The 11,558-nt window shown below is 37.8% G+C and overlaps 1 protein-coding gene across 1 annotated transcript in view; it reads right to left on the bottom strand.

The window, feature by feature from the left end:
* The window catches only part of LOC111266250 (ATP-dependent DNA helicase Q5), a 68,563-nt gene that overhangs the window by 9,767 nt on the left and 47,238 nt on the right, over positions 1–11,558 (bottom strand). The window contains exons 11-13 of the mRNA XM_022843575.2: positions 10,880–11,081; positions 6,280–6,390; positions 3,157–3,306 (exon numbers count right to left, since the gene is read on the bottom strand). Coding sequence (XP_022699310.1) covers positions 3,157–3,306; positions 6,280–6,390; positions 10,880–11,081 — 463 coding nt within the window. The remainder of the gene's footprint in view (positions 1–3,156; positions 3,307–6,279; positions 6,391–10,879; positions 11,082–11,558) is intronic.

The following is an 11,558-nucleotide window of genomic DNA, read 5'->3' as shown; positions in this document are numbered from 1 at the left end:
TAGAGATCTGTTAGGAAGGAAAAAGTGAACTGGAAGAAAGATGCAAATGCAAATCACGCCACAGATCTGAGCTGAATGCGAACTTAACCGAAACTATGTAACATTTCGAAGACAAAATAACATAAAACTAAAACTAAAACGGGTTGATATATCAACTGTCCAATAGACAGAGACCTAGAAATTGAAGGAGTGACGAAAGTGTGTATTCTAGTCCGACCGCAGTTGTCAAGGCAGATGTCCTTGTTGAAATTTTGCTGTTTTATATTTTCTTTTCAGGTAAACATGGTTAATCTTAACATTAAATCACTTGACTAATCAAGTCGTTACACACAATCCTGGTCAATCTGAAGTGAAGTAACTGCTAAGCTAACAGGGCTAAAGTACAAATTTTTCAATATATGTTAGAGGGTACCCTTGTTTTTCTTACACGTTTTCTTAGCGCTCCAACAGCTTTTGGATAGCCATATACCTATCATTTCTCTATGTACGGCTCTTCGAAATAAATCGATGATGGAATATTCGCCTTTTAAATTATAAAAAGCTTTGTAATCATATGGACTTAGATGGAATAGATGGGTAAATGCCGAGGTTGACTGATCTTCTGCTCAATCATAAAAGTAATTTTAGCATGGCGATAGGATGTAGCGTTACTAAATGCTACCTAAACGCTTTAGTTTGCCATGCCAACGGTCTAGGAATCTCTTGAGAAACTCGAGATAGCAACTTGCACTCATTGTTTCTCTTTGACAAGTATTTTATAGTAGCAGGTGGCCTGATATTCGTTGAAAGTATTCGCTGTCAAAATCCATTCGATACTGTCACGGAAGTCGATTTCTTTCGCCCTTTCCGGCTCTCAGCAGAAATTGAACCATGCCCCATCTATGCCGACAATATGCTTTAGAGGTTTTCTTTTCAATTCAAGTTCTGCAAATTGAATGGGAAATACACTACACAGTCCATTCACGAAAGACACATTTTTAGTCCATTGCCACGTTCCCATCATTTGGATTATAATTCTATAATACGTTATACGCGCCGAGAGAGCGCTTAGATTCTAAAACTTCTACGTTCTGCTTTCATGAAAAACTTCTCTGATTGTAGCACTGTCTTCTTATCTTCCATATCCTGACATCTGACTGCCTTCTCGCTGGTCTTCAAACTCCGATCCCCGTACTCGAAACGTTTGCACCAGTCACGCACTGTGCTTTGTGCCTAACGTCTTCAACAATTTGCGATAAATTTCCGCAGCGCGGTCGTTTTCGGAAAACAAAAACTTCCACACTGAGCGTCGATTTGTTAAACTAAAGCATGTTTTTCTTTCCGAACTAATTTCTTTTGAGGTAAACGCAACCGCTTTTCACTCGGAAGCTTCTAAAAGAGTGGAGTCTTTACTAGCCAAACGTCGTCTGCTACTGGCATGTAGTTCAAAAGTTGCTCAATTTCGAAGCCCGCTGAATCCGTTTGTAGCAGCTCAATAGAATCAGACGTTTTATTGGTATGGTAGACTTAGGTTCATGATAATATGACTGTAGGCAACCGGTTTTATGAAGCCACCATCGTAGAGTACAGATGTGTTCTAATAATTGCATCTTTTTTAGTTATAATTAACTTCTAATCTTACCTCTTCTTCAGATCCGTTTTCTTCAGATTCTATTCCGTTCTATATGTCATACAATTCCTTTCAAGCTAGAAGCTTAGTGCGATCCCACGAAGCCGATTCAGGTCGTCAACAATATTTAAATTTTTAACAACATTCAGATAAAGCAAGGAATTCAGCTCGAGTAAGAGTCATATCACTATATATGCGTATTTAATTTTCAAGTCCGCCAAATTTGCTTGTAACAAGCTAACTATTGTGTATGAAATGTTAAACTTTTATTTATATATAACTTACTATAACTCTAAACACGTCTATATTTCTTGCATTCCACCGAACAAATCTACCTCTACGGAAAGAAGTATGATTGATTGTCGTACCGAAGATCTGCTGCACTAATTAATTGATAAGGTAGTGCGCCCTAGCGGACAATAACAATTATGGCTGCACATAAATATGAACTGATAAGTCTTGGAGGACGTAGATAACAACGCTTGTAGCTAAATAACTTAATAGTAAATTATCTACGCTCATCAACTGTCGCAACTGCAATTAAACTTTTTTCAATTGCCAACGGTGTTGAGTTTGTTATGCTGAATATAGGACGGTATATAATTTTAACCATTGCTGACCGAAGTCTAATAGGAGCAATTGTGAGACGCAGTTCCCCTTGTTCCTTGGATAAAGCTGAATATTAGCAGTAGAGCCTCTTCAAACAAGTATTTTTAGTAATACAAGTAGCTCTGGCGCCACCGAAGGCACAAGGCAGCCTTCGGCTTCGTTCACTTCACTCATTCTACCGCCATCAGCGCTCCATTTAAGCGAAGACAGGAGGCTCATACACACTTATGATGTTGAGGCTCGTGCTGCCAACCTCTACCCTCTGTCGACGTGGCGCACCTTCCCGTTTCCACCAACTGCTTCATTAAACATGTTAGCTTTTTCTTTAAGGTAACGCAGAGATCATGTGTCTTCCGTTGTCTTTTATAAATTAGAATCCTGACTAAAGGATAACTAACGCGGAACCCATGTCTTTCCCATCTTAGCTGCCCATGCACGACGCTGCTAATAATTCTTTGCCATCTGGACTGCAGTGACGGGTAACAAAGAAAGAAAGGATAATATTCACTGTGTTTGATGGTAAGTTCTTTCTCATTTCTTTCAAAGTTGCAGGTAAAGAAGAAGTGAAAGCGGCCGCCATAAGGTTGTCGAGAAGGATGGGGTTGATATTGCGTAGTTATTCAGTAGAAAATAAAATCGGAATTTCCTCAGAATCAAAAAACTTTATCAACGTAAATGAGGCAAAATCCGTAGCTCTAAAATGGTGTAAAGAATATCACAATACAGCAAACCTCTACTAATTTGCTGAATAATGAAGAATCAATTTTTGCAAGCGTTCATATCTCGTGGTGTTCTTAAGACGCTGGATTCAGCTGCTGTTATTAAGTGTGGCTTCGGCCGGAACGCTATAACCCGTTTCGTCAGGTACCTTGCCTACCTGTTATATAACCTGAGAGGACCAGAAAAAGCAACGTAAATGGGAGTATGAGTTAACTAACCATTTGCCGTTTGTACATATAAATGTTTTTTTTGGTTTTAAACGCCTCCAGCTCGAGTTGGCACGCAATCTGTTCAACGAAAGTCCGTTCCATCATAAGCTTTTCCTGAGGGCCTCCTTGGACAGAATTCCTTATTTGCTCATCGATAGCCTGAAACATGCAATATAAACAGCGTTCGTATCGATTAACTTGAACTTAATGTGTATAGTCGATTCCGCCTAACATGAACATCGAACCCCGAGTGCAGTTCGATTGCGCCTTGAGACCAACCGTCTGAAGTAAAAGTTAACGGCAGTACCACACGTAAAATCTCATATACACTATCATATGTATATTATTTTGCCAGAATGTCGCGATGAATATTTTTATAAACCATAAGAAATGTCATCGAATACAGCAGAATTTACTACTGGTCAGCCTATCATAACCGGCTGGTTTTTGATATCAGTTTGAATAGATATGACTGACGTAGCTTTAAACCTTCACGGTTATTTTTATACGATATATGGCACCGAACGAAATATGGCACGGTGATTAGTTGTTGAACAAAACTTATATATCACACCTAAAACGCTTCTATACATCGTTTTGTTCAACGAAGATATAGATACTAACAGTATTTCTAAAGAACGGGCACATTTGTTATTGAGAATCGTTTCTAACAGTGTTTCCGGTTAAAAAAAAAAAAATTAAATAGACACCTGAGATAGATAGTTTGATTCCAACTTTGATATGATTGGCTTTTATGACTTGAATGTCTACCACTGTTCTTACGGCTGTTCGAAATTGCCATAGAACTTACATTAGCCTAAGTTGAGTAGCGTATCAATGTGTGTATGAACTATTATAATCAAAATATATATCTTCGGCGGATTGTTCAGAATTAGTCTAAAATGAATACTAAGCAAGGCTAGACGTATTTTAAATATTGTTTTGCAGAGATAAAATAGCAATAAAGCTGCTTGTTGAGTTATGTCAAGCGTTACAGAATGAAAGCAGAACATTTTATGGGAAAAAAAAAACACCGTGGCCAGAAAAAGTGTCGGACATCTAAGAGGTGTGTCTAGACCAGCATGGAATTTTTTACATTTTGTGATGGGCCCGTAACTTGTTCCTTAGATTTGTGAAGGGTATCAACCATTACAATGCTATGTTGTACGCTTCCAGTAAGAAAGATAAGTTGGCTGTAAGAACAAGAGGATGGATGAGCGCAGATCCAGTAAACAAACATGTGTCCCACGACTGGATTGAGCGCAATCATGTTCGTTTGTTTTCAATAGCCTTAAATTCATTGATAGGATTTAATTGAAAGACTTCTTGAGGGTCGTTATGTGACAGTCGATACGGTATTAGTAGACGCCATAAATAAAAAAGCTCACATCTCATTTTAGGATCGCTATCTGAACTAGGCCAACTATACAAGCTTACTGGCAGCTCAGAAGCCCCGTTTGATCATTCCTAAATTTTTTCCTGTAGTAATGCTTTTATATGCCCTGTCACTTATAATGAAGTTCATCTGTCCGAATTAGCATACTTGTATTGGGCTAATATAGTAAAAAAAAAAGAAAAAAAAAAAGGAAAACCGCAGCAGCGATGTCTTTGCCAACATCTACAGCTAAGAAAAATTAGCTCTCGTACTTCTAAAAAAAAAAGCGATCCAGTTAACACGTTGCAACATCAAATACTTTATCGAAGGTCAGCAGGTGGAGATGCGCAAGAATAATTTCTAAAACGATGATCTTGAAGATAATTATTGGGATGCTACCAAACTACTTTGTTCCCTCTGCTATACTGGTTAGACTAATGAAATGTTTACATCATTTGTGAATTTTTCTTACCGACGATCATTCCGAGTTCGGATCGTAGCGAATGTACAATCGTTTCTCATTCTAAAGATAATTACCATAACAGAAATTTTGCTTTTGTGCTCTATGCTTTGTCTTAAAAATTACTTCTTGACCTTGAACCAGATCGCTGCTTGCTAGTTACATTAAAAATACGAGCTAACTAAAAATTTGATGAAAAAAAATGAACTTTATAAAGATTAGATTAACTATATTGTTGTTCGGAAAACTTCCCTGAATGAAGTTGCTGTTCAGTAATCGATGTCTGACGGGGCGGTTTTACTACGATATGTTTTGATTTCAAACTGCGGGCGCTAAAAGGTCCTTTGTCACAGGTGTCAGGCAAAGGAACGTGATATCCCAACGCACAAATCGGGGCTGCATTTGTCCAATTTGTGTAAAAAGGCCCCCAAAATGTGATTTCTAATATTGCGTATTTCATTGTTCTACAACAAGTGTATAGCTGTTGATCTCTAGGTCGTTCAATTTAATATACGTTTGCGTAATTTTCTTATTTAGATTTCGAGTCTGCCTTGCTCTACAGCAATTGAATACTATGGCCTTGGATTTTCATAATTTCTTCATCATTTTTCAACTAGTTAAACCTAGTTTTTCTAACTGGTCTAGTCTTTTTTCTAACTGGTGCATTCGCCTTCGCATGTAACCCGGCTATTTAATACAGAAAACAGTGTTTAAGCCTGTTTCTTGCAAACAAAGAGGGGCAAAGCTATTCTTAATTTATATACTGTGAGCAACTGATACTAAACATGTGATGAATGGTACCTGCTGTCAATTAATCGACATGGCCTTAATAACAATTTCGATCATAGAAATAATTTAAAGCCAATTCTCAAAAATTCCTTTTTGTGTTCTTTGCTCGACCTCTCCGATCGCACAGATGCCCGCATAGTGCATATATTATTAGCAAAGATCGGAATATGTTCTGTATCATGGCATCAATAGATAATCGACATTTCGTAGAAGTGAGAATTTCGAGGAGCAAAGATCACAAGCAAAGCAACAAGGGCAAAAGCTAAACAATGACTTGTTTACATGCAATGTTTGCCTCCCGAAAACAGGTAATGGATACTTGATGAAACAATGTGTTCATACGCCGTATTCAATGGGATATATGTATACACTCTGAAGATTGACGCTATGCGTTATCATTGAAGTTTATCCACAATCGTTGAAAGTGGAGAGCTCAATCACAGTGGTTGCTTCATTTGTATTGTGTAAGTGCCTACGTAAGGTTCTACAAGATATGGATTATGCTCACCTTGATATACGTGGTGTAATTAGACCATAAATCCTGGCGGAGTTTAACCGCGTATGACTGACGAGCCTCGATTGACACCTCTGGTATTGCACAGCACCTAGGTTCAAGAATCTTACCGCCGAAAAAAAAATAGCGCAATACTTACATCAGTTTTTGCAGAGGGCACACAACACAAAAGTGACGCTCTTTCCTTAGAAAATTTTTCTCGACCAGAACATTTTTATTTAATTGATAAACATCAAGCAAATTATCGAGTTACCGCATATTGTTGACGAAGCATGACTTCATGCTTTAACAGTTTCTAAATATTGTCTATTATGTTTGGTTACTTTTTGATGCAAGATGTTTGAAGAACTTCATGGCACCATTTCCCCATAAATCTCCAAAAAAAAGATATATAGACCTATATATATCCTTAGGCTATCTAAAGGATCGAGTTATTAAGGACAGATTTAGCAAGAGGTAAAGCGGACTTGAAAGAGCAGGTTCAGGTGAGTGAGACAGATAGATAGAACATGTTGGCCAACGTCGAGTACTATTAAAAAGTGTACAATATTAGTACGAAAACAATTATTGATAGGCGGCTCTCCGTTTTTTGGTTCTTAGTTCTATGTTCTGTTAGGTTAAGTGAAATTGATCTTGCCTTTCATGGTTCCGGCGATTTTTTCACGCAGATCATATTAGTACAGTCATAGTAGACAGACAGCGTAATCTTTTCGTACGCGGTTGCTTAGGAAGCATGCAAGTGTCAAATCGCGATTAGTCGAAGAAGAAGCTGATTTGCTTTAATTTTTCAAGGTATAGTGATAGCCCTCAGATACACAAATTTGAAGTGTTCTAAGCGTCCCTCCACAAATAATAAGTTTTCTGCAAAGTCAGCAAGGTTTTTGTTTATTGCTGTTTTTCAAATTTTCTATTATTAATGGATAGCCAGTGAAAAATGTGCGTCATTCCTATCGTTTTGGCGGGATCATAAAACTTTGCCTTGAGCTTCATTTCCAAGGTACGTCGTGCAGAAAAATACGTAAATTTCTTCCCTCATCGTCATTTTTTGCCAGCGTCAAATAACTTCGACAGTAACTTAGGAAATCTGGTAATATGCAGAGATATATAGACTTATTTATCAATTATGATCCTTCAAAAATGACGTGAGGCAGTCGTCATCGGGCTTGAGGGGCTCAATGAAGTATGTCCTTTAGGTCGAAAATGCCCTGCAGCGAGTTATCTTTATGCACCAATCTCAGTTCACCAATAGTCTGTCGCACAGGATGTACCTATCTAGGGTTGTTTGTACAGTCTTTTGATTTCAGTGGACGAAGAGTAATAGGTCTACACTCTGTCTGGCCGTCCGTTTTAGTATGCTCTGACCGAACAAGACGACAATAGCATGCCCTATAGAGTGAGAAAAGAGCTTTCCGACGGTATATATAACCTTTGACCATTGACAAACGGGCAACCAGCCGCTGTTACTTTCCGAACAACCTACTAGATAGGTCCGATCAGTTTTGTCTGATACACATTTGCTTTTCGGACAAAAAAAATTCTATGCATAGGTGCCACTATTAACAGGATAAAGGTCGTTGTTACAACCCATCTGGGTGGTGGCCAACGGTAAATCTCAAAGTATCTTTTTATTAGGGGTGCACCACTTATGAATTCCGTTTACTATAACTGGCAAAAATTTTTGTTCCGAAATTCCATCTTTTCTCCAACAATATTCTCTAGATTTAAACAAAGTCGACAGGATCATCGTTACCACGGTGACCGTCAACCTGCGGCCATTGTTAATTCGGTGTTCAGCATTGGTAAATGATTTCTATTGCATGTTATTAGTAGGCCGCTTTTACATGTTTATTGGGGAAAAACCCACACAAGTCTGGCAATACAATAGCCAACGGCCTAAGTACTAGAGGTAAAAACAAACAGCGACAGCCGTAGATATTAAAAAAAAAAAAAAAGAGAGTCGATTTTGTATAGTCTTTGTTTTGCTGAGACCAATTATAAAAGTCGTTGTTACAAGTCTTCAGATATATATTGAGAATTCGTGATTTGCCTTTCCACATTCTATCACACAAAGCTCAACTTCGAGCAAACTTAATGCCCAGCGATAACTACGACAAAACTTCATTAGCTTAGAATATACAGGTAATAGCCATTTTTCGTCTAGAAAATGCACTGGAACTACAAATTAATTTGTTATGTATCTGCCGTCATTTTCCACTTATTTCAGTTGAATTTCTTAGTTATTATTAATTAACGCAAGAAGCGTTCGGGTTTAATATTGTAGAGCTAGTTTTGTCAGCCTTTGCTACTCTCTTCATTGTCAAGTGTACGGCTACTCATTAATGTGTTAGTGTTAGGGAACGGTGATAATCGGTAAGTCTGAGGCCCACGGAATACGGTAGTGTACGGTAAGTGTGAAAGAAGTTCCCTTCTTCTGGGCACCTTTCACAATATTTGCCATGTGCGCCCCGGCATTGTCATGTAGATGGACGACTTCTTTTCGTCTATCGGATCTCTTCTTTTGGATAGCTTTTTTCAAAGGCCATATGCAAATCTTTATTAACTATCTTCTTTTGCTTAATATTGTCTTATGTAGAATACCTTTCCAGTCCAAATGCAAATTATATTTTCTTTGGTATAACTGGAAGATATAGATAGATAGATAGATAGATAGAGATTTGGCCCAGCTAAAGTTAAACATTCATTTTTCGACTTTATATCGATGGGCATTTTTCGCGGCCGGCGGCAATTCTGTGGCGTAACCTGTCATTGACTCCGTTTTGGTGCTGGGTGAGATATAGAGAGTCCATGAGCAAACTACTAACTACTGACAGAACTCCACACGTTTAAAATGCCTGAAAATAGGCCAATGTTAGCAGCTTACCTTCTCGGCAGTAATTTTTTTCTTCTGGAGTTTTCAAAGGTAAATTTCATTACATGTTACAATTCACTGCACAATGAAATTACTATAAACGTTTGTCAAGATCACTTAAAAAGTATATGGTCCAGCTCTATAGACTCTAGATTTTTCTTTGGAAAAATCAAACAAAATGTTAACAAATATCTGCGCTATCAAAAACGAGACTCTACATATAATAGATCTCGGACATGGAGCAGCCATACAGTCGATCGTTCATATGAACAGATGCACCATTTCTTACGACAGATACATCCGCGATTGATACTCATTTGTTCGTCAATAATCAAATACGACCTACTGTTTATTTATTAGGAAAGCTGAGAAGTTCCTTTGCTTAACGTATAAGGTACAGATTTCGTCTGCTTTTGATAATGCAAAGCTTAAACCTATTGTGTATAATCTAGGTAATTGCAGTTTTCGCCATCTATAGTCTCCGATGCGCGCGTCGAAATGTTGTTTCGCCTTTACAATCGTTTTTTTTTTTTTGTTTTAATTACGGGTGCTTTGCTCTGCTGTACTGCCTCCACCCTTTTAGTATGCGCTAAATCACAATGAGGTAAATGCTCACCCGCCGGTAATCAAATAAATTCATAATATCGGTGGGGGGTTCGACTAGTGCGAAGAGGACAATAGCCACTGTCCGTACTCATGCAAAAGACGAGCCTCGTCTCTCTACCATAATCTTTATTCCTTACGGTAATATCATACACAGTAGCATCGCCCATAAGTTATGCGGAGCTTCCGTCTAACGTTGATCTATGGCATGCATTTTTTAGGCTCAATTTAGGCTTTCATTCCATAAACAAAGTTTCTGTTTCAACAAATACCAATCTCAGTTGGAGTTTACAACAACTGCAGCAACGTACGTTTATGAAATAAACATAAAACTCATCAGCCGCACTTTCAGCATTTGCACTTCCACTTGTTGTAGAAGTTTCCCAAATTGTTTTTGCATCGTAAAAAACAATCCAATGTGAGAAAAAATTTACTTAAGCATTAAGGCATAACATATAAAAAGCACCACCATACGAAGAAATATACTACAAGGAGAACGCTAAAGATTGTCACTGTAGCCTACAGAAGAATAACTGAACACAAAATAAAATTATTAACATTATGCCAAAGAAAGTATTTGTTCAAGATGTAATATAGACTATGTATATGTAATCATGTCTTTATATCGACCTTAATAACACCCTTGTAAAGTCAGCTATTCTAATTACGACCAACCCTCATATTTTTCCAACAAGGAAAGTTTTTGGAAGATTTTGCTCTCGTTGACGAATCATGCAAGTTTACTAACATTTAACGAAACATAAACGAAACGTCGTGAAAGGCAAGTTTTATTAGATATAAAGGTTTATTAAAACTGTATATATTTCAATAACTAGCCACTGCTTACAAATATCACCCGTCTTTTATAAAAAAAAAGTCTCTTTTATGCTTTGCACCTCTGCAAAAGAAATTCTCGATTTCAACTCGAGATTATTGCCTTAAATAACACAAGCAATATAACGATTTTATTGGTTGACCTTAAGGTTTACTGCGAGTAAGACAGACCTAATTGTACATTATACCACTTATGCCCTAATCAGTAACTGAAACTGGTTCCGAATATCACGACTGATAAAACAGAAGACTCATATTTAGAAGCGATCAAACATGACAGCTACTTACCACGCTATTATGTGGAATTTCCCTTTCTCGCTCTTGCTTTTGCTTGCCGTGTTTGTCATACCGCAATGCTTCATTGTCCTGTTTTACCCCTCTTCGTAACTGAAATTGCTTCAGGATGGTTTGCTCAAGCTCTCTTTTGGCCTCTTTTTCCATCCGCTCCCTCACACCCTCATCGCCTCCGCCCCTACCATCACCTCCGAACCTGCGAAATAAAAATTTGCATTTCTTATTTACAAGAAAATATTGATATTGATCTCTCCCGTAATAACGCTATTTTAATTTTTCGAGGACGAACGGGCTATCTATGCATGACGCCTGATGATAGGTTATGCATGAGGTGAGGGTAAGCGTCGACCCTGATTAAAACCACAGAGTTCTGCATGCGCGGATGCCATGCAGCTACGCTGCAAACATATTGATATTGTACGAAATACATGATATCTTTAAAAGACCACAAATGGTCTTCGGTGCGAGAGCCCACACTGATATAATCCGTTACTCATGCGCACGAGCAACTGTTTCTAATCCTGTCTATAATTTAGTTATCGAAATTATAGAAGATACAATTATTGACGTGTAACTAACAATCTTTCTTTTAATGTTTAGAAATTAGGCAAGAAACACTACTATGGTATCGAGTGTGCATATATGATAAATAAAATTAAATTTAAAAAAAAAA

Source organism: Varroa jacobsoni, unplaced genomic scaffold (genome assembly GCF_002532875.2).
Source record: "Varroa jacobsoni isolate VJ856 unplaced genomic scaffold, vjacob_1.0 scaffold_1066, whole genome shotgun sequence".
In the NCBI taxonomy this organism is placed as follows: Eukaryota; Metazoa; Arthropoda; class Arachnida; order Mesostigmata; family Varroidae; genus Varroa; species Varroa jacobsoni.
The sequence above is the reverse complement of the archived record's forward strand: the minus strand, read 5'-3'. Positions and strand labels throughout refer to the sequence as shown.